At 44.0% G+C, this 25,628-nt stretch overlaps 1 protein-coding gene across 5 annotated transcripts; it reads right to left on the bottom strand.

Annotated features, from left to right (window-relative positions):
- Positions 1-43: 43 nt before the first annotated feature.
- Positions 44-25,577, bottom strand: Sephs1 (selenophosphate synthetase 1). 5 transcript variants are annotated; one of them, XM_020169229.2, is made up of 9 exons: positions 25,324-25,577; positions 22,407-22,681; positions 17,427-17,530; positions 15,301-15,408; positions 13,831-13,985; positions 10,558-10,648; positions 7,280-7,379; positions 3,536-3,748; positions 44-1,912 (listed from the first exon to the last, which is right to left on the bottom strand). In XM_020169229.2, exons 2-9 carry the CDS (start codon positions 22,597-22,599, stop codon positions 1,698-1,700), a joined length of 1,179 nt encoding a protein of 392 aa, XP_020024818.1. In that variant the 5' UTR covers positions 22,600-22,681; positions 25,324-25,577; the 3' UTR covers positions 44-1,697. The 5 variants fall into 5 exon arrangements, with proteins under 5 accessions (XP_020024818.1, XP_020024817.1, XP_020024819.1 ...); XM_020169228.2 differs by lacking the exon at positions 25,324-25,577 and adding an exon at positions 24,555-24,927; XM_020169230.2 differs by lacking the exon at positions 25,324-25,577 and adding an exon at positions 24,559-24,927.
- Positions 25,578-25,628: the final 51 nt, after the last annotated feature.

Raw genomic sequence — 25,628 nt, 5'->3', positions numbered from 1 at the left:
GAGTAAGTTGTCACCTTATTTTAAAAAAAAGCTCAACAGTATGTTTTCTGTACTCAGAGGTTTCCAACATTTTATTTTGCAGACCACTTGTGTGTAGCTTTTGAGGACCAACATCTGTATAAATTTCTATAAAATGTCCAATTAGTGTCCCTTCTGGGCAGCCTCTGCACTGCTTGCCAGACTTGGGTGGCTTCAGGTCCAGCTATGTACGCCTAACGCCACTGCTCCGGGAGGGCACGTCCACACAGCAGCGTCTTCCTTCCAGGGAGCTCCATGTGCCCTGCTGTGGTTTCCTGTGGTAGAGATGGAAGGCTCATGAAGCTCAGCTTTGGTGCCTGAAAGCAGGGAGCATTCAGAAACTTGCACAGATGAGGTGCTTTTCTCTCATGAAGATACACTTGAGGTCTCAGTGCCTTTGTGCTTAAGGATGGGAATCCCTCCTAACTGCTTAGTAGGTTAAAATATAAGGAAGCCTCTGCTTTTAAGTGACACAGATAACACTTTTTTAGATTGCCTATTTGTTCTAGAACTACAAAATTTAATTCAAGAAAATATAGGTCCCATGAAAGACTTAAAAGTTTTATAAAACTAAAATCTAGTTTTCCCCAATAAATTGTACTTTAGGCAAAACCCTCCAATGCTTCTAAAATAATACTAAAAGGAGCATCTGATTATACAAGAGCAATTAAAAAATTAAATATTTATTTGAATAACAAGTTTAAATTCGAGCTGCAATGTTGGCAATGCAGATTTTTAACACAGACCACAAAAAGCGTGCACAAAAAAGGTACTGGCGCAAAGGAGAAAGTGATGCTAAGATTAGGCTAACGAGCGCTGATCTGAAGAAACAGAAGGCCTAAAATCACTATACAAAATATAAAACGTATTAAACACTACCATCCACAGAACAGTCTTTATTATTGATTATATTTAAAAATTATTTGCGTAATTATATATTGAGTTGCAAATGAGTATTATACATGAACCCCTATGGGAAGGCAATTCCTTGTTGCACTATAGAACATCTAATTACACTGCAAAAAGTATCCTTTTTTTGCTGTAAGTAAAGAAACAGTTAATGATAGTACTGTAAATATCAGGAGGCTACAAAAAAAAGAAAGAAAATTCCTCTTCTGTTGTTCAAGTGCTCTCCATGCAGAGCGAAGCACCTGCCTTGTGCCTTGTTGAACTGACCGCACTACAGGAGAACCAGCCCTGGCCCACAAGCCAGACTCAAGGAGCACGCACCCTCTCACTACAGGGAGACCATTGTGTCACTTACCAACTCTCTTTCCAGAATACCATCCAACACTGCTATGATAAATATACATAAAATGAAAGACAAACTGCTGTGTGACACTACTCTCAGTAATGCCTGTGCCTGTGTGAAAGCACCTTTAGAAAGAGCCTATGCGGCAAAGAGATACGTGTCTAAAGATTCAAAATGAATCAACAGTATTGGATAACAATATAATTCTCAACTCAGAAGCTGCCAAGATTGGGTGCATCTTCAGTTAATGTAACAGGAAAAGAAGGCCATGGATTTCATTTTATTAATTGTATCCACTCACAAACCGACCTAAGGTCACCAGATGTGTAGACACAATGAGATTTTTGTTCTTATAGTCTTTAATTGAAGTGATGATAAGGAATTAGATCTATTTAAAAACAAAACCAAATAGCTCTTTCTGTCTAGATTAAGAGGTGGCGCCAGGTGTGGGGTTCACGTTTTGTGTGGCCACTTGTGGTGCAACTTCAATGATCCGGGGCTTATCTATGATTCTGGCCGTGCGGTTGCCCTTCTCTACAATCCCAATAATCCATGCTTGGTGGCCTTCGCCGTATTTCGGGGACTTTATCTCTGCACAGAACCGAGCTGCTTGTTCACGTGGTAAACAGATCAGAAGGCCTCCTGGCAAAGGAAAAGAAAGAATTACCTTCAGTGGTCACATTAAGAGCAGAGAACAGTTTCTCTGAATGTCCTAAAAAAACTTCTGAACAGATTGAGGTTTAACCAAATCTGTTCAAGTTACTCTTTTCATTAATCTAAGAAGCCTGAACTATTTTGTATATTAATTTTTTGGTAAATTTCCTACTATATCAAAACCCAGACATACAACAAACATTAAACTGAAAATGACCTATTTGAACCATTTTCTACTATGTAGAGTAAGGGGTTCGAACCCTTAGAAACCTATGGTAGATATTTTTCCATGCTACACTGAAAAAAATATTTGCCAACAGAAGAGAAATGCTCTTCTTTTCAATCTGATTCCCTATGTGGATCCCCATCTTACCAAGAATGCTTTTTTTCTTTTAAATTTAAGATTCACGAAACAGCATATACTACATGGTATCTAGGCTTTAGTCCTCTCATTATCTCTAAAATGCAAAAAGCATAAAACACAGTAAACTTCATTGCTATTTCTAGCAGCCAGGCCAGTAAGGAGAACATGATCAGGAAAGATATACACACTGTACTCTACTTTTATAAAACAGCAAACACTTCTTTTGAGACAGGGTCTCACTTCTCTACATATCTCATCTCAGGTTGGCCTGAAACTCAAAATTCTGCTTCCACTTTCCAAGTGCTGGGATCACAGGCTTGCGTCACTATACATTTTTTCTTCTCTTCTGGAGATACTGGGGATTGGACTCAGGGCCTCCCACTTGCTTAACAAGTGCTCTACAACTTGAGCCACATTCCCAGCCTTAAAACTCCTCATTTCCAAATAAAGGAATTAAATTTAAGTGATTGGCAATATTCACTAATTTACTCCACATTAATTCAGTGCCCACTAGGTGGCAGACACTGCTCCAGTCAGCTACTCAGCCAACAGGAAAAATCTCTGCCCCACTGGAGCTACTTCTAGAAATGTTAGTTTGTGTTAAGTAGGAAATTAAAGGGTCCTTACAAAGGCTGGCAGTGTTAAAATCCCAAGTCACTACACAAGGGTTGACACAGGCAGGGCTCTGTGGTCCCCACCTCTGGCCACACACCAGAATCATCCAGGGAGCCAGGCCCATTCCAGACCAGACTTTTATACCCCAGGGTATAAAAGTAGTTATAAAGGAAAGGAAACAGAAATAAAAGAGAAACTAAAAAACATAGGGAGACCTAAAAGGTGAAGTAGAGTAGTCAAGGTAAAGGGAAAAGAAGAAAAAGGCACTTTGAAACACAACATACTATTTCACTCTTAAAAACAATTTCAGACACTTTTTCAAGTTAAAAATACAGATCTGGGTATTACACTTTACTTCAGTGTTTCTAATGAGAATTGAGTCATGACTTCTCTTAATCCAACTGTCCCCATGCCACAGTGTCACCATATCCCTACGTCAAAAAGGAGAACGTAACACTCCACGCAAAATCCTGCTCCCAGCACACAGGAGATGGAGGTGGCAGGTGGCAGGGCTACCTGGAGCAGCCTCATGCACAGCAGGGACATGTCCACGCACCCAGCTGTGTCCTTCTCCTGGAACTTTCCGTGGCCTCACTGACATTCTCTCAGACTTGGGCCCCAGACCCCCATACCTGACGTCTCCGGGCAGGTCCCATGCATGAGGCCAAACATGTTTCCACAAGCCTTGCTCACGGCAGCCATCTTGGCCAGCACAGGAAGGTTGTGAATCACAAACGACACCTCATTCCTCTGCTGCTTGGCCAGGTTCTGTGCATGGCCCAAAATCCCGAAGCCTGTGATGTCGGTGGCTGCATGGGCATTGAATGTGTGCATAAGTCCTGCAGCTGAGAGAGCACAGAGCAGAGACTGTAGGAAAAGCCATCTTTCCTCATCTCAACGCCTCATGCACTAGGTGACCTTAAAATTGTTCATCTGTCAGGCAGACGGCATATATAATGACAATGCTGTATCATAAAATCAACAAAACCAGAGTGAAGTTCTGCAAGCTCATTTCTCATTTCAATTTAAACCAATTGGAAAGTATCAGCACCTTCAATCAAATGGAAGAAAACCTATTCAAAACTACTCTAAGGGCTGGAGGTATGGCTTGAGTGGTAAAAATGCCTGCCTAGCAAGTGTGAATCCTGAGTTCAAACCCTAGTACCACTCGAAAACAACAACAACAAAAAAAGTACTCTAAAGAACAGGACTTATTAAATGCCTGGCTTAAAAAAAAAAAATCAAGATACTCTTACTAGAGATGAATTGCCTGAAAACTTACTTTTTAAAAATTTTATTTATTTATTTTTGAGATGGTCAGTTTTTGCTTTTTGTTTGCTAGTACTGGGGTTTGAACTCAGGCCCTCACGCTTCCTAGGCAGTTGCTCTACCATTTGAGTCACTCTGCCAGCCCAGAGACAGGGTTGGGCTAGAACTTTCTGAGTGCTGGGATTACAGCTGTGAATCACCACACACAGCCTGCTTTTTTCATGTTTTTGATTTTTAAAAAGTAATAAACTTTGGAACAATTTTGTGTTTAGAGAAAAATTGGGTTAAAGGGCAGGAAAGTTTCCATGCCCCACCTCCCCAGCTGTGTTTATATTAATTTGCATAACTACAGTACATCTGATGAGTCAAACTTGCTCATTTCTAATAACTAAAATGCACATCACAGTCCACTGTGTCAATTCTAGGAATTTTCACAAATGCGTAACGACAGTTTCTTAAGGAGTCGTTTCACTCCCGTGAAAACCCTGTGCTCCATTTGTTATCACTCCCCCTGCCCAGCACTGCTGCAGCCACTGACCTACTTACTGTCTCCCAGTTTCCCCTTTCCCAGAATGTCATATATTGGGGATCATATAGCATGTAGTCTCTCTCTTTTTTTTGGAGGGACTGGGGTTTGCACTCAGGGCTTTGCACTTGCAAAGCAGGCACTCTACCACTTGAGCCACACTTCCAGTCCATTTGCTCTAGTTATTTTGGAGATGGGGTCTCATGAACTATTTGCCCAAGCTGGTCTCAAAACATGATCCACCTAATGTCAGCCTCCCAAGTAGCTGGGATTACAGGTGTAAGCTGTGGTGCCTGCTCAGTATGTAGTCTTTTCAAACTGGCCTCTTTTACTTAGCAATATGCAGAAAGGGGTCCTCCTGGGTTTTTTCATAGCTTTATAGCTCATTTCTTTTTGCTGTTCAATGATATTCTATTGTCTGGATGTGCCAGTTTGTTTATCAGTTTGTCCTCTCAAGGGACGTCTTGTCTGCTTCTAAGTGCTGGCAATCATGGACAAAGGTGTTACACACCTGTGTGAGGAGGTTTTTGTGAGGACTCCTTTAAGTAAGAATCAAGGGCACAGCTGTGGCATCCTGTAGTTTAGTCCTGTCAGAAGCTGGCAGCCCAATGAAGTGCCTGCACCATGATGCATTCCCACTAAAAGGAATCAAAGTCCTGCTGCTCACAGCCTTGTCAGCATTTGCTGTTGTCAGTGGTCTAGATTTTAGCCATAATTTATTTATTTAAGGACACAAAGTCAAATAATAAAATAATTTAGAATGCAAGAGAATAAAGATAAAATTCAATGACTATTCCTAAGCAGGAATTGAGACAGGAGTAGGGACTGGAGACACCTGGGCTCCCCAAGATCATGTTCTGTTTTTCAGGGAGATGCATTGTCATTCCTTAATAAAATAATTTTACCTTATGAAGTTGTTTATTTCTATTCAATATGTAATTTAAAATTTAAGGAAGGGCAGATGTTGAGAAAAATCTTCTTTGTATTTTTAATAAAGTAACTTTAAAATCTTTTTAAGATCCTCCAGGTCAACACTAATATTTTATTAAAAATATTAATAATTGGGGTTGGAGGCTCAAGTGGCAGAGCACCTGCCTAGCAAGTGTTGAGGCCTGAGTTCAAACCCCAGTACCACCAAAAAAACCAACCAAACAAAAAGCAACAACAATTGAACATTTCATATAAGCATTACATATATTTGGATCAAAGTCACTTGGGGAAGCTGCAGAGAAGAGAAAATACACAGAAAGTATTTTCAAATACATTTCTAATTGCTGGTTCACATAATCCCAAGAAACTAAGAGTGACTCTTTTTTTAGGACTTTCTGATTGTTGAGAGAGGGGTTTTGTTATGTTGCCTAGGCTGGTCACAAACTCCTGGGCTCAAGTGATTCTCTCAAGCTCCCGAAAAGTTGGGACTACAGGTACATACCATCACATCTGGCTCTAGAACTTTTTTAAACTTCATGTTTAATTAGAACTTCATCTTCAAGTACCTTCAAAGTCCTAACATAGGATGCTATGCAACCCAAGTCCTTAAATAGAACAATTGGTATTTCCAGACTGTCAACATTTCTATACTAAATGTCAGCTTGCTTCTAAATCCGTTACACAGAGCAAACTACACAGATACTTTCTAGAAATAGTTCCATTGGCATAGGAACAGTGAGGATTCACAAAGACCCAGCAGAGGTGCTTCCTGCTTAATTATAAAACACTTAACTGGTGCTTCCTTATACACATGTGAATATAAATAAAAACTGTGAGTATAAGATATTAAACTTCATCCAGTGATTCCCTTGGCAAGTTTTTTTTCTAATACAAGTTACATTTTTTGTTTTGTTTTTTTTGGGCGGCATTGGGGTCCGAATTCAGGGCCTCACACTTGCTAAGCAGGTGCTCAACTATTCGAGCCACTCCAGCAGCTACAAGCCACATTTTATTTTGTTTTTTATTTTTTCTGCTGAGAACACACAATATTCAGATGCTCCTCTATTCACAATGGGGTTATGGGATAACCCTACTGTAAGTTGAAACTGCAACTCAAAAATGTATTAAACACACCTAACCTACCAAATATGATAGCTTAGCAACAGAGTGCACCATACAGGGGTGTCTGCCCTTATGATCAAGTGGGAATTAGGAGCGGTGGCTTGCTGCTACTGCCCAGAACTGCAGGAGAACACAAGAGAAGGTCATACTGTGCATCTCTAGCCTGGGAAAAGATTAACATTAAAAACTGAAAGTATGGTTTCTACTGAATGTGTCTTGTTTTCTTTCACAACATCATGAAGTTGAAAAACTGTGACTGGAATCATCATAAACAGGGAACAATCTGACTTCAGATTCCCATTAGTGATCTATGAAATGCAAAGCAGGTATCAAGAGAAGATGGTGCAGGCCCCAGGCAAATCTAGCCCGTGGCACATTTCTCAGCCAACAACAGCTCTCAAGGAAGGAAAGCTAGGAAGGAAGGAAAGCCCGTGGAGGGGGTGTGAAATCAACATGAACTGTAACTATACGTGGCCAACTAAGCCTGTGCTGCCCCACGCTCCGCGGAGCATATACCCCATGCCTGTACCTGTCCTGTTGAGCCGCGCCATGTTCACCATTGCCTCTTGGTATGCTAGCTCCACGTCTTCCTGGGTTACCACCAGCTTAATTTTATTCCATTTTTCAGGCTAACAATAGGAACACAGGTGAGGGAGAACAGAGAGGGAAATCGTAATTAATCTTTCCTTTGACCTCTGATAAAAACAGCACCTTTTCTCTTAGGCATCTTCTGGGGCACATTGTTCATATTTTGTGGTGGGGATCAAACCCAAGGCCTCCTACATATTAAGCACTCCCTCTTCCATTGGGTTTCATCCCAGCTTTGGGGAGGTGTATTAATCTAGTTTTAATGTGAGTCTTACTTTCAGAGTACACTGGACCTACCATCATGTTCTCTTTTCTGTTCATGCCATTCCTGTCATCAAGTATTGCAGTTTACTGACCACGCAAACCTAGCAGGACACAGCTCCACCACACAGGCAGTACGAGGTACGTGAACACAAGGCTGCAGTGTTTTGCTCTGGCACATTAGTAATAATCCTGTGTGTCCTGGTTTTCCTCTCTACTTCTCCTATTAGCTGATGGTTTCCATCTTTCATGTTATGCTCTTATTGACTTAAATTGAATCTTGGAGTGAAGCTGTCTTGAAAAACAAATGGATGTGAAAGATACTTCAAGTACGTACATGCTGAGGACAGCTGTGGGTGACCAAAAAGTTTATCATAAAAGGGACAAAGCCCTTCCTTTGCTTTCCTTAGGCTGATTTTCTTTTTTTCTGAGCAGCACTGGAGTTTGAACTCAGGGCACTGTGTTTGCTAGGCAGGTGCTTTACCACTTGAACCAGGTCCCCAGCCCTTTCTACTTTCTGACTTTGTTTTTTGTGTGATAACGGGGCTTGAACTGAGGGCCTACACACTGACCAGCCATTCTGTTTTAGGTATTTTTAAGATAGGTCTTGTGAACTATTTGCCCATGCTGGCTTCGAACTGCAATCCTCCTGATCTCTGTCTCTTGAGTAGCTAGGATTACAGACGTGAGCCACCAGCACCTGGCATGATTTTTCAAGCAGGGTCTCGATTTATGCTCAGACCAACCTGGAACATGACACTTTGCCCAGGCTAGCTTTGAACTGCAGCAATCCTCCCAATCTCTGCCTCCTTAGTTAGGATTACAGACATAAGGTACAATTTCCAGGTTCTCAGTTTTGTTTTCCAAGAACACAGCACCATGAAGGTGGGTTCAAGGTACACTGTTATCATGGCCCATTAATTGCCCTGGTAATGCATTTCCTTATTTGTTTATCCAAGGGGGCCAGATGTAGAGGCACATCTCATCTACTTGGATGTGGAGGTGGGAGGATCTTGAGTTCAAGGCCAGTGTGGGCAAAGGTAGTAAGATGTTATTTCAAAAACAAAATACAGAGCTGGGTTCTGGTGGCTCATGCCTGTAATCCTACCTAACTTGGGAGGCTGAGATTGGGAGGACTGTGCTTTGAGGCCAGCCTGAGCAAAAAGTTAGTGAGACCCTTCTTAACCAGTGGCTGGGCATGGTGGTGCACTCCTATGACCCAAGCTATATGGGAAGCTGAGAGTAGGAGACTTAACAATTGCAGGACAGCTTAGGCAAAAAGCGTCTGACCTTAGATCAAAAGGAAAAAGCTAGGCATGCACCTGTCATTCCAGTGACATGGGAGGCATAAAATAGGAGCAATGTGGTCCAGGCCGACCTGGATAAAAAGTAGCACCCTATCTCCAAAACAGCCACAGCAAAAAGAGTCATGGTTCAAGCGATAGAGCACCTACCTAGCAAGCATGAAGCCCTAAGTTCAAACCCAGATATCACCAAAAGTAAATACATAAAAATTTAAAAATACAGAGACAGAGAATTTGAGATGTGTCTCCTCTGTCTTCTTTAGAGCTTTGAATAAACCTGTTTCCTTCCATCAACAAAACAAAAAAACCCGTAAAACACAAACAAAAGGTTTGGGGCACAGCTCAAGAGGTAGAGCTGAGGATGGCCCTCCATTCAATCCCTCACACTGTGGCGGGGGGAAGAAAAATCCAAAGGGATGGGGGTGCAGCTCAGGGATAGAGAGCCTGCCTAGCATGTGTTAGGCCTCTTGATCCCTAGCACCACAAAACAAACACAGCTCAATAACAGCCCTTGTGCAGGAACTAGACTCTGGCAACACCTTCCACCACCCCCATCTCCTTACCCGTCTCCCCAAGAGTAACAGCGACATTGACGTCTGTACTTGCCAGTCCCTGCCTTTCCAAACATAGTATTCTTATAATACAGATTCCAAAACAATACACTCTGTTTGTTTCTGATCTTTATAGCTTCTGAGCATTTTTAAAAAACTGGTTTAAAAAAAGCAAAGGTGTTGTCAAGCTGAGGTTGGGAGACTAGACAGATCCCAACCCCTCATCTTTGACATCATTTGCCTTGCCTGCTCCCAGCTCCCCTGTTGGACATGCAGGCCTGGTGTCACACTGGACAGCAGCCCCATGGATTGTCCAATCTGATTTATATCACTGGGTAAGGAGGGAAAAAATCACCAAAGAATGTGGCAGCCTTAGAGGATTTCTCATTCTGCTAGATCAAGCTAAGACATACTGGTTGGTGAATAACATAAAGTTATGTGTTACTCTTTTCCAATATTTTTTTTTGGCGGGGGGCACTGGGCGTTGAATTCATGCTTGCCAGGCAGACACTAACACTTGAGTCACACCCCAGCCCTTTTCGATTTGGTTATTTTCAAGATAAGGTCTCACTTTATGCTCAGGCTGGCCTGGTCTGAGATCCTTCCAGGCACGCACTATTGTACCCAGCCATGGGTTGAGGTTGGGTTTTGTGACTGTTTTGCCCAGGCTGGCTTCAAACAGAGATCCTCCCAATCTCTGTCTTCCAAGTAGCTGAGCCTTTCACACTTCCCAGAATTCTCCTTTATATTACTTTTTAGTGATGTTCAAGATGTGAAAGACAAAGCTACCTCAGGGGCCCAATAAACAGACAAAGCCACCCCTGCCCCCAAATTCCTTAGAAATCTCTGAAGCTCCACGTAAGGGATTATCTGTTCAGAGCACTCACGTAAGTACCGAGCTAACGGACTGTGCCACTGGAGCTCCTGTTCACAGGTTCAGGACGAGACTTTCATGTAATAGAGGAATATGGACAACTCTAGGGTGTCTTTAAGGACTTAACTGATATTCAACTCCCTGGTTTAAAACTTCAGGATCTCACTTTCAAACTGTCTCACGCAGATCACCACAGCCCCTCCCCCACCATGAGCAGCACTGTACTCACAATATCCAGCCACTGGTGCACAGCAACGGCGACTTGTGTCCCCAGGGGTTTTGTCAACACTAGCACGTCCCCTGGTACTGCATTGTCTGGCCTAAAGCAAAGGAAAAGAGCATGTTCTAGTCAAACTAACTGAGGCCATAAGCTTATTAGTATTGAAACAGGAGCAAAAAAATTCTTCTAACAATTGTCTGTTTTTGTACTTCAATTTAAGCTAATTACCACATGTAGTAGAAACACACCTTGCTACTCAGGCTACTGCCGGAACAAAGTACTAAAAGGAAAATGGTGGCATTCACAGGTGTAGACATGGGTCAATTATCTATAGATTATTAAAAAGATATAGCTGGACATGGTGGTACACACTCTAATTCCAGCACCCAGAAGGCTAAAGCCGGAAGACTGTGAGTTCGAGGCCAGACTGGGTTACACAGTTAGACCCTGTCTCGATAAAAGTTTGCACAGAATCAAGTCATTCACTCTTCAGAGGTTCCAGCAGCCCCATTTCCTTTCAGCTATAGATGAGTGTATAATTTATAGCCACCAGAGTTCAAAATATTTGAGGCAAAAATAATTCTCAAAGACTGACAGTTTGATCTGAGTTGTGTGTTTACTGTTCCCTCCACAGTAGAGACTCAGTGGGATTTGAGGTTATGGAATTTGGCTGGAATCTGAGTCTGGTGTTCTGGTAATCTCTGCACTCAGGTTCTCATACCCAGACTGCATTTCCTACCTGGTGCCCAATGGCTAGGTGGTCCCTGTCTTAAAGACAGGCGGCAAACACTGAAAAGGCAGTCCTGAGAGGAAAATGGCCACTGCAGTTGCATGCTCACCGTCAGGACTTGGTCATCTGATTCAAGCTACTGAAATCCTTGGCTAAGTCCATGTAAGAGTACTCTGGCACAGACTTCAGAACCAACACCTGGCTGCCCTGGTCAACCTATAACATCTGTTATCTACTGTCAGCTTTGAACAATGTAATTCTGTGACAGTATGAAAGAAACTCTTTTCCCAAAAACTAGACCTTCAGACAGAAATATCTTTCTTTGGCGGGGGGAGGAGGCAGTACTGGGGTTTGAACCCAAGGCTTTGCACTTGCCAGGCAGACCTTGAGCCACACTCCCCAGGAACCCACCTTTTTTGCTTTAGTTATGCTTCAGAGGACCACGATCCTACACATGCCTCCTGTGTAGCTGTAAGCGTGTGCCACTGTGTCTGGTAAAGTACTTTTCAATTCTGGCTCAGCCATACCAGAAAGCTGGTAAGCCCTTGTACACTGGAGCTGACAACTCATGAATCCAGATGAACTTAGCTGCGTGAAGCCTTGATGGTATTTTAAGTTTGTGGGCGGTATTTGATAGAATGTAACTCCTGACTCTCATGGCAGACAGGCTTATGATTTAAACAAAACTCATCTTTCATTCAAACACCTGACATTGTGAGCTCATATGAAAAATGCAAGTACAGAGGATGTTGTCTTAATTGGGTGTGTGTTCAGGTTCATTTTCTTTAATAAAGTAAAGATGCTTTGGAAAAAAAAAAGTGCATCAAAGCTTGCTTTATCATTTTCCTCCACAGTTCTGTTACCACAGTGCTCTTCTTCCACTAGAAAGCTGGACGCTGAGAAAGACTTTAGGATTTAACTGGAAAGTCTGACTACTAAGACAACAGATGCCTCTTTGTTAGAAAAGACAGCCTTGATGTTAGGTCCTTAAAAGGAAACCCCAGCTTCTTTCACTTAAAAAAATGGGCAGAAGATACAAATTTGAAAACATGCTCAACCTTACTCGTAAGAATAAGGTTAAACCCATTAAGTAGAGCAGGAAGAACAAGAAGCCCATCAGCCCACTGTGTTGGCCTACAGGTGGGGAGCCCAACATGCTACCCACTGCCATGGAGCCTCCCTGAAGAGCGAGCTAGAGATGGTTTTCAGAATTCACTACACAACACCTGACTTAGTGATTCCTAGAAAAATTTTTTTTTTGGTGGGAATGGAGTTTGAACTCAGGGCCTTATGCTTGCTAGGCAGGCACTCTACCAGTTGAGCTACTCTGCCAGCCCTTTTTTGCGATGTGTTTGCTTATCAGTGACTATTCAAACAAAACATAAATGGACTTTCTGCTACTTTCAGAAAATATGAGAGTGGCTTTTCTTAACAAGATATCAAATATGGAAAGTGACAGCTTGTGTTAAGGAACTCTCCAAAGAAGACAGGGAACTGGCCAGAAAACACAGGAACATCACCAGTCATCCAGGGAATGCAAACAAAAACCACAACAGGAGACCACCTCCATCCACCAGGATGGGCCCAATCAAAACAATGCAATAAAATAACTTCTGGAGGACGTAGAGAAACGTACGTGTGTACCCAAAACTCCTGCGCGTGAGTGCTCACGGCAGCATCATCATTCATCATAGGAAAAACCACCCAAAGGTCCACCAAACAGTGAACAAAGAACGAGGCATATCCAAGCAATTCAGCCATGGAAAAGAAAGCATCACAGATCCATGCTATGACTTGAAAAACTATGCTAAGTGAATGAAGTCAGATACAAAACACCATATATTGCACAATCCCACATACAGAAAATGTTCACGGGCACCTCTCTATAGGTGAGAAGTACATCAGTGATCACAGACCCCCCGGAGGAGGGACTGGGAGTGACTAACGCATGCTGGCTCACTTTCTGAGATGACAGAAATGTTCTGAGACCTGATAGTGGTGATGGTTGCACAACATTGTACTCAACCAAACCCATGTACTGTACACTTTAAAATGCTGAATTACGTCTTATGTGGTATTTTGTTAGGTGAATTATATTCCAACTAAAATATCTAAAATTGAGCTGGGCATGGTAGTGCACACCTGTAATTCTAGCACTCAGGAGACTGAGATAGGAGGATCACAAATTTGAGGCCAGCCTGGGCTATATAGTGAGACCCTGACTGAAAAAGAGAAAAAAATCCTAAAGTCTTTAGAACAGGACAAAAGTACTGATACATGCTACAAAATATATGAACCATAAAATTTGTATGCTGATATTATGCAGAGTGAAATAAGCCAAGACAGGGATAGGAGGAGCAGGGAGTGATTACTACAGTGATAAGGAAAATGTTCTAAACTTGACTCTGATGATGGCTGCACTCTGTGAATACTGCACACCCACTGAACTGTGCACTTTAAATGGGTGAGTTGTAGGTAAGTGAGTGACACCCACTGCATCTATTCTTAAAGACAGAGAAGAAGAGTAAGGACATGAACAAAAACCAACTTACATGATAAACTCATTGGGCTGGCAGACAGTTGTTGCGACTCCTCCCAGGACAATCCAGGGGTTTAACACTGTCTGGCCACCTGTCACAGAGGTCCCCGCTTCCTCTGCTGCATCTTTAAAACCCTGTATAATTAGGGGTATCACTTTATCCCTTTCCTAGAGTGTAAAAGGACACAAATGAAAAGTCACATAATTCTGTCCAAAACCCAGAAAAGAGGGTTCCACACTTTAGTTATAAAGAGGATCAAAAACTCCTAAAGGAACTGAAAACTGACAAACAGGGTGTAGCAAAGGTTAGGCAGTATTTCACTGTGTAACCATGTTATCAAATGCTGGAAGATGTTCTAGGTTACAATGTCAATGAAGCTCAGACAAGAGAGGAGTACGGAGTTTAGTATGTCACTGGATGTTCAGGGCTGGCCCCAAGTCAAATCAGCTCTCGCTGGGTATGGCAGCTCACACCCATAATCCCAGATACTAAGGAGGGAGAAGTGGGAGGATTGCAGTTTGAAGCTGACCTAGGAAAAACGGAGAGACCCTACCTGAAAAGCATACTAAAGAGCAAAAGGACTGGGGTGCTTTTGCTGAGCAAGCAGGAGACCCTTAGTTCAATCCAGCAGCAGCCCCATCACTTCCCCACCACACCCCCCAAAAAAATTGCACTCTCCCCCCACCCAAAAAAAGAAAAAAAGAACTCAGTCTTCCCGCTGGCCCTTGAGAACGGCATCTGTCCTCCCTGGGAAGACTGCTGGGGGCCCTGATGGCAATGTGCAACACACAGCCTCCGAGAACACTGGGTACAACTGGGCAGAGCACATGCTGCTGGCAGGGGGAGGGGGAGAAGGCGGAAGGGAATGGGGGAGGGTGCCTACTGAAACCTCAGATTTCTGTAAAGCAAGGCATACTGGTTTTTTTTTTTAGTGGGGGGTAGGGTGGAGTGTGGTGGTCATGGGAGAGAGAGGGAACAAAAAGTAACTGTCAAAGATAACCTAAGTAGGAATTCACAGAGAGTAAGGATACAGAACTGCCAGGTGACAACACGGAAGTGTGAGCATGTGAACATGTGATGGCCCCAGCCTTAATCAGTGACACCCCAGTCACCAGCAAAGAGGGTGCCTGGTCCTCTAAGTGTCCTGTGTTCTGGACCTGTAAGGCAGTACTTGATCCATAGGTCTGGCACTAAGTTACTATTACTGTGGTCTAAACTTTATAAAACCAAATACACAAAAACATCTAGCTTTTAGTCTACCTGAAAGAGGGAGGGAGCAGGTGGTGGAAATGAAGAGATGGAAGGTCAGATGCTCTTATTTTAATTTACCAATAACTGCCCAAAAGTGGAGATCCAGAAGGAATACTGGAAACCACACGGTGTGGGTTCCTCACTTCCCAGATGGGAAATGAAGTCCAGCCAGGTCAAATGACACAACCAAGACAACACAGACCAGTGAGTGGATGGGGCACTCCTACTTACCCTGTCCGTCATTTTATTACTGACTCCAAGGAGCATCAACATATTGTCACACTCTGTGACCCCCATGGCATAGAGGTCACTGAGGACATTGGCACATGCTATCCTGCCCTGGGAAGAGAGGGGAAAGGTGAGAAAGGACAAGCAGGGACTTTCCATCATAGAGACAAAGATCAAGCCTATGGCAAGGCAGCCTCTGAGAACTCGGGGCTTTCCAGGAAGGGTACCACAAACACATCGTGGTCCTCCATTCCTAGATGTGCAGACTGGTTACCTTTCCTTATCTCAGAACCACCAGCCATTCACTCTCCCAGACACTCCTGTTACCTCCTCCTCTTGCTTGTGCAGAACAAAGAATTTACTCATTCTTTCCCATTCTGAATATTAGAAGCCTGACTTTTACAGGGAAGAGTGGGATGTGTCAGGAAGTGAAGCATGGTTAGTACTGATGGTCTAGGGAAAAGAGCCAGGGAGTGACAAAGTCTGAAAATAATTACCCGAAAGCTAACTTGGAAACAGTCACTTATCCTAAACAGATTCTAAAAACAATGACTTGATTGGTTATAGAAAAGGAAGCCATTTTTATGTACTTGTAGTAAGAATTTTTTATACCTTCTTTTTAAGGCTGTAAGAAATAAATAGGAAAGCATCTTGCTTGAGAAACAATAAATACAAGAAATAAGAAATATACAAGCTTAGAGTCAGATTGTTTTCTAAAGAACAAAAGTTAAACTATCTCATTTTATGAGGACCTGCAAGAGAAATGTAGCAGCATTTTTACTGCTGTGGTAGATCTTTCAAAACCTAAATTGCTAGTATCGATACTATATTTTTTACAGACAGTAAAGAGAAAATGACAAGTTTTCTTGTGACATAAGGATAACCAAACTCCAAGGCAGTATTATCATTTCCAATGGCTGTTTAATTGCTCTTTTATGTTCTTATGATTCTTGGCAGACAAGAACTTTTGCAGACCCACTTCCAACACCACCAAGCCTAATCAGCAAGGCCAACAGGTAGGTGGTCTGCAACCTGGAGATAAGTGTGTGTGTGTGTGTGTGTGTGTGTGTGTGTGTGTGTGTGTGTGCGTGCGTGCAGCAATTTCCGGTGGGCTTTCACATGCTTTAAAGAGATGTTGGGGGAAAAAAAAAGATGAATTCTGGTTCTATCATGTCAGCCACCTGGTCCATAGGACACTTGGGTATGGCTCACCTGGCTCATGTCTCAAGAGTGTTGCTCTACTGGAGCAAACAGATGAAGGTGAGGAAGGAATCTTGATTGGTTCCTAAACATCTGTTTACTTGTACCTGGCACTTGAGAGGTGAACCCCCATTTTGCTACATCATGGCCTAAGTTGCTATTAGTGCAGCTTGATCCCAGTGTCCTGGCCACACAGGAAGGACTTCTGATATTTTATAACAAGTGGGATATATAGTCTCACCTCTTCATTGGCAGTTCTTGGTAGAGAAATGGGGTTAAAGGCTGAATAGATTGAAGGGCTTCTGGCTGCAAACACGCACTGAACAACTGGGCACAGCCCATGCACAATCAGTGGCTAGGAACTTTAATTTAGTGGTCAGGTACATATTGAACACAGAGGCAGGTAATACAGTGGTGGCTGGGCATGCAGGTGGCTGGGTGGGTAGGAACCAATATATTCTAACATTTTTCAGAATAAATGTTCAAGAAGTCTAGATGTGGTAGATGCTAAATTCCTTATTTCCAGACAGAAATATTTAGAATTAGTACTATTACAGAATACAGCAACATCTTTAGCACAGGAGTGCAGTTTATAAAAATGTCAAAGGAAGAAAGGTACCAAGAAAGAAAGCAGAAAATTGAGTCAATAGCACTCTTTTAAAACAGATGTTCTTATGGAGATTCAATTACACTGCAGTACAAAAGCAGCAGAGGAACGGAATCCCCTGCTCTACTTGCCTCATGCACACCACTGATTATGAGCAGGGAACCAGTCCAAGTGCTGTGATGGCAGAAGATGGGGAAGGGCTGAGGTAGTGTAACTGGGACATTGCAAAGGCAGAAACCAAAAACTACAGAAAAGCCTAGCCACAACCCAAAACCAAATGCACAAGTAGTTCCAGTTATAAAAACACTTAGGTCAAACTTACCATCATGTAAGGGTCGTCTACGATGGGATAAATGTAATCCGTGGTTTGAACCAAGGAAAGACCACCATGCCTCAAAGGTATGACGCAAGTATCCATTCCAATGCCTGGGAAGATGGAAGTCAGAAATGTCCAAAAACAAGGGAGAAAGCCATTTTATTTTGTGCGATCAACATTTTGGAAAGAATATTTCAGTATAAGACATTTATGGAAACTCCAGACTGCCAATGAAGTCATGTGTTTCCTATCAAGAAGCATAACTGAAATAAATATGAAACACAACCAGCTTAAGGTAGAAAGTATGAATAAAAATGCTGGTCATCAAGACTCAACTTCAACATGGTGCAACTTTTAAATATTAGTGATGCTCCAAATAAAACTTTTTTTGTCAATACTGGAGTTTGAACTCAGGCCCTTGCACTCCACCACTTGAGCCATGCCCTAGCCCATTTTGGCTTTATTTTTCAGATAGTCTTGAGTTTTCACCTGGGGCTGGCCTTGGACCACAATCCTCCTACCTATGCAGGAAATACTATTGTGACTATTATATTTTAGTCAAGTGAAAATGGCAAAGGACAAAGTCAGAACTTCAACGTCCAACCAAGCACATCCACAAAGACCCTAGCATTTATCTAATCCATTTGTGCCAGACCTCCCAAAAGCACTTTTTAAGAAAAGCTCTTAAAAGCCATCATTCTTTTAGTGAAAAACATAAATGCCTCCTTTACTAACATACTACAAACAGGCACTGGCCTTAAGTTTACCTTTTGTCCATTAAAAAGAAAATTGCTTAATGAGCCTGAGAGAAGTATTTCAATTTATTAAAGATTACTCCTAAATATTTAGAAAGTATGGAATGCTGATAGGCTAATTAGAAAGAATTTTCTTTTCCTAAATAGTTGATAGCATAAAGACTCAGCACAGTATGCTAATCTCTATGAAAATCACCTACCATGCAGGCTGCAAATTCTGACTGGTACATCCTCAAAAGGATGCCCTTGTACCCTCTTAGGAAGTATTTCCACTGCACAGTCCAAACAGCCAAAGGCACAAAAAAACATCAGGATGAAGTGCAAAAGGAAGCAAGTGGATTATACCCTGTAAAACTGGAACTCCAAAGCAAACAAGCAATTCACACCAGAATCCCACTGAAAGGACTTCTCACACTGGTACAGAAGCAAAATTGCTGGGACATGCATCTCATCTTACATCACTGCAGCTGGCCACTGCAGCCCTTTCTCTTTCCTAGTATTGCATTTATTTTGCATTATTACTAATGCAAAAATAAAACCAACCTTAATAAAAAGACACAGCTGATTTTTTTTTTTACTGAACTAGATAGCCAAACAGAAATGCCTGTAAGATCCAGCTGGGGAACAGAGACTAACAAACTGGAGAAAATGGAATACACTTGGCTTAGGCGCAGTTTCATCTGTTGGACAATAACAGCACATGTGCACAGACTCACAACAGTGCTCTTTAGAACATAAGCAGAAAGAGGGCATGAACCACACCTTAACTCAGTTTTTTTAGAGTGACAATTCCAACAATTGGCTATTCTGAGTATATTACTATTCACTCTGGAAAACAATAATAGAATTTTCTTTTGCATTTCTATCTAAACTTCAAGACTACTGAAAGAGGTATAAATAGCTGCTGAATGCTAGCTGCTTTTCAGTACTGGAGTGTGAACTCAGAGCCTTGTACTTACGAGGCAGGCGCCCTACCATTTGAGTCACATTGCCAGCCTTGAATGCTAGCTTTAAATGCTTTTCATTTTAGTACTCTCAAATTACAAAAATATATATACATATATGTGCGCTGTAAATCTTTTTTTTTTTTTTGGAGACAGGGTCTCATTATGTAGCACAGATTGGCCTTGAACTCTCTGATCCTCCTGTGTCAGCCTTCCAAGTGCTGGAATTACATCTGTATACTGCTGTGCTCAGCTTATTCCTACTTCATCACAGTAATGGATGACTCCTGGGCTGAAGAGCAGCTCGCATTGTCCACATCTTCCCTTTCACAATAGTGAGGGCCTGTGCCGTCCCACACAGAAGCCACTGGCCATGAGGGTTAGTGAACACTTGAAGTGTAGCTATTCCAAAGTGATGCACTGAAGTGTAAAACAGACACAAGTTATACAGTACCAAAAAACCCAAACATCGCAGTAATGTTTTCTGTGTGCTGAAAAGATAATGTTTTATATGCTGAGTTAAAGAAAATGTTAGAATTAACTTCACCTGATTCTTTTTTAAAAGTTTGAGTCCTAGAAAATTGGAAATTACTTATGTGGTTTGCATCTATTTCTTTTGGTCAGCATCAGTCTATGATAATTGGTTTAGAAGTCGTCTCCCAAATCTGAAGGAACAGAGAAGGGGTAAGCCTGAGATAGGCCATGTGCCTTGAAGCTTCCAACACCAGTCTGAAAAATCTGTTAATTGTAGGCTTCCTATACCACTAAAATCTTTCATCAAGAAAAACAACCCACTCATATTTCCACTATCAGTGACCTACACGTAACAGATACAAGTATCAGACAACAGATGTACCCACTGCTAAGCTATCCTCCTGCCTTTTTTTTTTTGGTGATACTGGGGTTTGAACACCAGGGGTTTGATACAGGGCCTTGCACACTTGCTAGGCAGGCACTCTATCCTTGAACCTCACCCCCAGCCCTTTTGCTTTAATTATTTTTCAGACAGGGTCTTATGTTTTGGCTTGCAGCTGGCCTCAGGCCATGATCTACCAACCTATACGACCCATGTAGCTCCCATTATGGTGTGTGCCTTCATGCCTGGCTTATTTAAGATGGGAGTGGGGGGGGGTCTCACTTTTTGCCCAGGCTGGCCTCAAACCAAGATCTTCCTGACCTCTGCCTCCTGAGAATCTGGGATTACAGGTATAGCCAACCATTCCCAGCCCTAAGACACGCTTATTTTAACACTTCTCTAGTTAGATTACATCTAGCAAGTGTATATACCTTTAAAAGCTGTTTTGGCTTATCCTTCAATTAATAACATTTTAGAACTCAGAAAATATGACATTCAATTAGGAAATTAGGAACAGATAAATATACACATATGTGTATGCATACATGTACATGTGTGTTACATAGGGCACCCATGCACAGAAATGTTTTGGTACTGACTACAATCTCATATAGTAAGTACATTGTCCAATTTTACAGACTGGGAAACTATTTAGTGCTGTACACAAAGTTGAATGGCAACGTTACTACAGCAGGATACGAGTCTAGCTCCGATTCCAAAGCAAAGCTCTGGTTACTGAGACACCCATTTCATTGTGAAGGTTTCCTATTCCACCTCTTTCAGTATACACTGGCTTGACACCTGGGGTTCTGTCTACCCAGGGATTTCCATGAATTCAAATCTACGGGATGTGTGTTTTTCCTGGGAGAAGCTCAGTTTCATTTACTTCTTGAAAGCTCTCTGTATCTGGACTAGTGGTCTTTGGATTCCACCTGCTTTTCCCTGCTCTTCCCTGGCTATCAGACATCTATCAGCCCCTTCTGACACTCCTGATAATTGAAGGCCAAAGTGGTTCCTCTCCCCACTTCCATGGCAAACAAACTTAGAAAGCAGAAGGCCAAGAGAAGATGACTGGAGAAACTGGAAGATGTAAGTCTCACATCCCAACTCCAGCTCTGTCCCACCTTCCTGAGCTGAGGCTATTGGGAGGCATGTTGACCTGGCCCACAGGGGCGCTTGAGCAGAGGGCAGGCCCACAGGGGCGCTTGAGCAGAGGGCAGGCCCAAATGCTCAAAAAGACCAACAGGGAAGCTATGAAGAGGAATTATCACTTTATCCATGGTTTTTACTCTGTTTGGTTGATCATTTGGTAGCTGATTTTTCTTGATATTGTTAAGAGTTGCCCCTAGAGTCTCATTCTCAACAAGTCATTGACATCAAATCCACTTCCTTCATATTACTCTTTCTCCTCAGCAAGAGGAGAGGAACAGTTTTCAAACTGAGCTCCTAGGACTTTTACAAGTCAAGGGGTGGGATAAGTTTTCTTCCTTCCCAACCAAAGCAAGTCTGCTTTTATCACCTGTTTTACATACTGGGGCTGAAAGCCTTAGGCCCAAAACCAAGAAGGTACAAGACAGGACTCTACAGTAAAGTAATTGGCAAAACTAAATGAAGTAAGGCATTATACAAGAAGGCTCATCAAGTCACCCTGTAACTACAGGATAGCCAAACCCCCAGGATACACTAAACATTCCCAAGGCAAAATGATCACTATCTTGCATCACGTACTTAGTAATCCACACATCAAACACCAATGAACAACAATCCAGATCCTAGAATTTCTGAGTTCTATGCTTGAGAAAAGGAAAACTGGAAATCTGGAATTTAGTAAAGATAAAGTGTTGCCCTCAACTCTGGGAGCTAAGCACAGATTCATCCTGCCCCTCCTCCCAGCTTTTCACTGAGGCATACTGCAGGGGATTCTAATCCCCTGACTCTGTCACTGCTCTCCAAATCCTGCCCATGATGCTTCAGTCACCACCTTCTGTCCCTGGGGCAGTGAAGAGAGTGTAGCACTGCAGAAATCATTTTAGGAAAAAGGAGTTTCTGCTCAATCCTCAGCTAACCAGAAAACTCACTTTAAGGTAAAAAATGGGGGTTGGGGATTTAGCTCAGTGGAAGAGCGCTTGCCTGGCAAGTGCTGAGTTCGGTCCCCAGCACGGGGGGGGGGGGGGGTGGGGGGGTGGGGGGGGGTGGGTAAAAAATGCTTTTCCTGTACTGTAATGATAGTTTAACAACTGTTAATAGTCCATGCCTTGATCCTTTTCAAGTATTTCCTCTAAATAAGTTACATTAACACAACAGTTTCCATTTGGATTGCTCCTGGAATCCTCCTCACAGAAATTGAAAAGTACAAGCAACAGGGGAGAAGTCCAGCTGACCAGACCTCTGGATCACAAAGTATCAAAGAAATAATGGTTTACAAACATACCCAGCCTTGGCATGACGGCTCCCAGAAACTGCTCATCTTCTTGGAAGTGGTTTTCTTGCAAAGACTCCAGCAACTTCTGCAGGACATCTTGGGGCACTTTGCAGCCTGTGCCCTTCAGTTCAGTAAATCTCGTTAGCCGGAAGCTCTTGTCCAATTCATAACTTTCCGGGTTAAAGGACTCCCGCGTAGACATGGTTCTGGGGCCCACACTCCTCACAGTTCAGCCCCTCCCCTCCCTCTCTCACGATCAGCTGGGTTTTCTACTTCTGATCCACCTGGTATCACCAAGACACAAAGACTAGGTTAAAAGAATTTGAACTGTTACTTGCCAAGAGCTGAAATCACCAAGACCAGGGGAAACAGTGGTGGGGCATAACTTGTTCATGGTGATGCATAAGCTGGAATAAATCATTCTAAAAAGGGACTGTCATATCACAGAGAAATAGGAAGGTCTGTCATCTGGAGTGTGGTTATAATGGTGGCTATGAAAGCCAGCAAGCTCCCATACCACCTGCGAAGGAACAATGTCCCAAAGGTTTTTCTAGGGTGCAGTATTGAGAACAGCACTGCCAGTGACTTCACATGTCACCCTGGAAGCAGTACAGTTTTAGATAGTACAGGTCTTGGCTAAAGTAACTCTTCTGGAAAACCTTTGATATCTTTTGCTATTTCACGGAAAAAAAACACCTAATAGAAACTGCAGAATAGGACATTTATACAGATTCATTTCATGAAATTCCCTAGATGCTAAATCCTAATTTTGGAAAAACATCTTTCCTTTTGAGCCAGTACACAACACACCCAGAAACTAACAGGAGACCTCCGTAAAGGACACAATTTAACAATCTCAGTGACTGTAGAACAAAGTAAGTCTTGTGTTCTTCAACAGAGCATTTGGAAAGTTCTCTGATGTTTTAATGCAGTGCTGTTTCCTAGAAAGCAAACATCCCGCCCAACAAAGCAGTACACACATCATTGACAAAATATCCTGCTGCTCATTACCATTCATTACAGAACTAAAACAGTAAATTAAAACATACAAATCACTAGCATTTACAGTGCTGGGTACCACCGTAAAAAAGTTTTTGGAACAAAAGCTGTTCTAAGTTTGAAGCCTTCCAGCTAAAGCAAAAACCATGTGCTCCTGGGGTTTACAAACCTCCAGATTGATACTTTATTGGGCATAGAGTTACAGACACCCCAAGTTTTAGGGTCAGTTTCCCCTATAAAATTTATGATTAAGAACATAATTCCATTTATAGAGTTTTCCATCCCCTGGGAGGCACATTGCTCATTTAAAATAAATTTCACAAAGCCCGAGTGTGGGCAGTAATCCAAACCGTCGTCACAAAAACATGTTTGGGATGCGGGATGATTTCAGCAGGAAACTACAGACAGGCATTTCACACCCCATTCCAGGAAACCAACCAGCCCCCAAAGTGCACCGGGGACACGGAAGTTAGAGACAAGAGTCTTTTTTAGTTTGGAAAGGATCTGAATAGCACTTCAACTTGGAAAGACATGGAACAAAACTAGCAAACTCCATGACAAAGCTGCCTTGCACTTAGCACCGCCTCACCTCTACCAGGAAAAAAAAAAATTCAACTCAAGAGGCATCCAGGTCTTTTCCTACTTCCAAACCTTATCCCCCTCCTACCGGACCACAGGCGAGGGGGTAATTTTGGGAACTACCGTCCTTTCGATTTTTGTTTTCCCACACTTTGGGGGACAGGGGGTGGAAAACCTTCCATCACAAGACGCTCAGCCCTTTTTAAAATTCCAAGCAGAATGAGAGACAAGTCACAGATTTACATCCCGATTTCAAAGAAACCTCAACTTACATTTTTTTAAAAAAATTCTCTTGGTGGTGGGAGAAGGGGGTGAGAAAGGGAGTGGGGGCTTGGGGGGAGAAAGTGGAGAGCAAATTTGCACTCTAAGAGTCAACTAGGACCTCGCGGCCACATGTTTACACCTTTAAAACAATGACATGAATATTTAAAGATAACGTTTAACCCTTTCCTTCCTGGGCACGTTTCAATCCAGGGCACAGAGCGCGCGCGCGGGACGCGGAGCTCGGCGGGCGGGCATGCGCGCGTGCGGTGCGGTGCGAAGCGTAGGGCGCGCGCCCCGGCCCCGCCCGGTACCTACCTACCCGCAAGCCCCCAGGCCCCACGCGTGCACAGAAGGGTGGGCACCGCGGCGTGCGCGTTGGGGCCCGGCGCTCTCCATGCGGCCCGTGGGCGCAGGCGGAGGACCGCACTTAGTCGGGGACACCTTAAGTCTCAGGCTGCCGCCTTTAAAGGCACCGCAGGCCTGGGCCACGCTCTTTGTGAGGCGTTGCGCCGCTGGCCGGCGGCCGGGCAGAGGCTGCGCGGCGCTGTCGACTGCGCCATGCCCGGCTTGGCTCGGGCCGTCCCGCGGCGAGAGGGAGTGCGCGGCCCACGGTGCGGGGGCAAGCGGGCGCCAAAGCGAGCGCGGCCCCCGGGTCCCCGAGCCTGGGTCCCGCGACGGCCACGGGGCCTGAGGAGCGCGGGCCGGGTGGGGGCGGGGAGGCCCAAGGCGCCGCGCCCGGGACACCGGGCTGGCTCTCCGCCGCGCGCAAAAATGTCGGCGGCAGAAAAGATTAACCCCTGCGTGGCCGCCGCCGCCCTCCCCCTCGCCTCCTCCCCGCCTCCTCCTCCCTCCTTCCCCGGCCTCGCGCGGCGGCGGCGGCGCGGGCGGTGCTTCTTTTTAAAGCGGCCCCACCAAGCCCTGGCTCTGCCCCTCTCCAGGCAGGGTTGGAAGGGCCGCCGTGCACGGCTCCCCGGCGGTCCCGGGCGGCCCGGAGGGGGATTTGCAACGGCCGCCGCGGGCCTGCGGACCGAAATTCCCCTTTAAGCCTGGTGTCTCGCCCCCCCTCGCCAGGCCCGCCGCTTACCGGCTCGCTTTGCGCCCTCCGCCTCCTCCCGAAAACGGGCCGCGGCGCTCCCACAATGCACCGGGCGCGCCGGGTTCCCTTAAGCGTCGCCTGAATAAAAATGCTGCTCCGGGCGGCGGCGGAGGCCCGGCTCGGCCTAGCTGGGCGCGGCCGTTGCGGGAACCGGGCCGCCGCGGTCCCGCCGGCTGGGTGCGAGGGTCCTTTAAGGCCGGCCACCTCCCTTTAAGAGGAGGCGGCGGGCCGCGGCCGGGGCGGCTTGGTGGCTGCGTGCGGCCCGGGAAGGGGGCGGGGGCGCTGTGCAGGCC

Source organism: Castor canadensis, chromosome 15 (genome assembly GCF_047511655.1).
Source record: "Castor canadensis chromosome 15, mCasCan1.hap1v2, whole genome shotgun sequence".
Lineage (NCBI taxonomy): Eukaryota > Metazoa > Chordata > Mammalia > Rodentia > Castoridae > Castor > Castor canadensis.
This window is presented reverse-complemented; position numbering and strand designations above follow the sequence as displayed.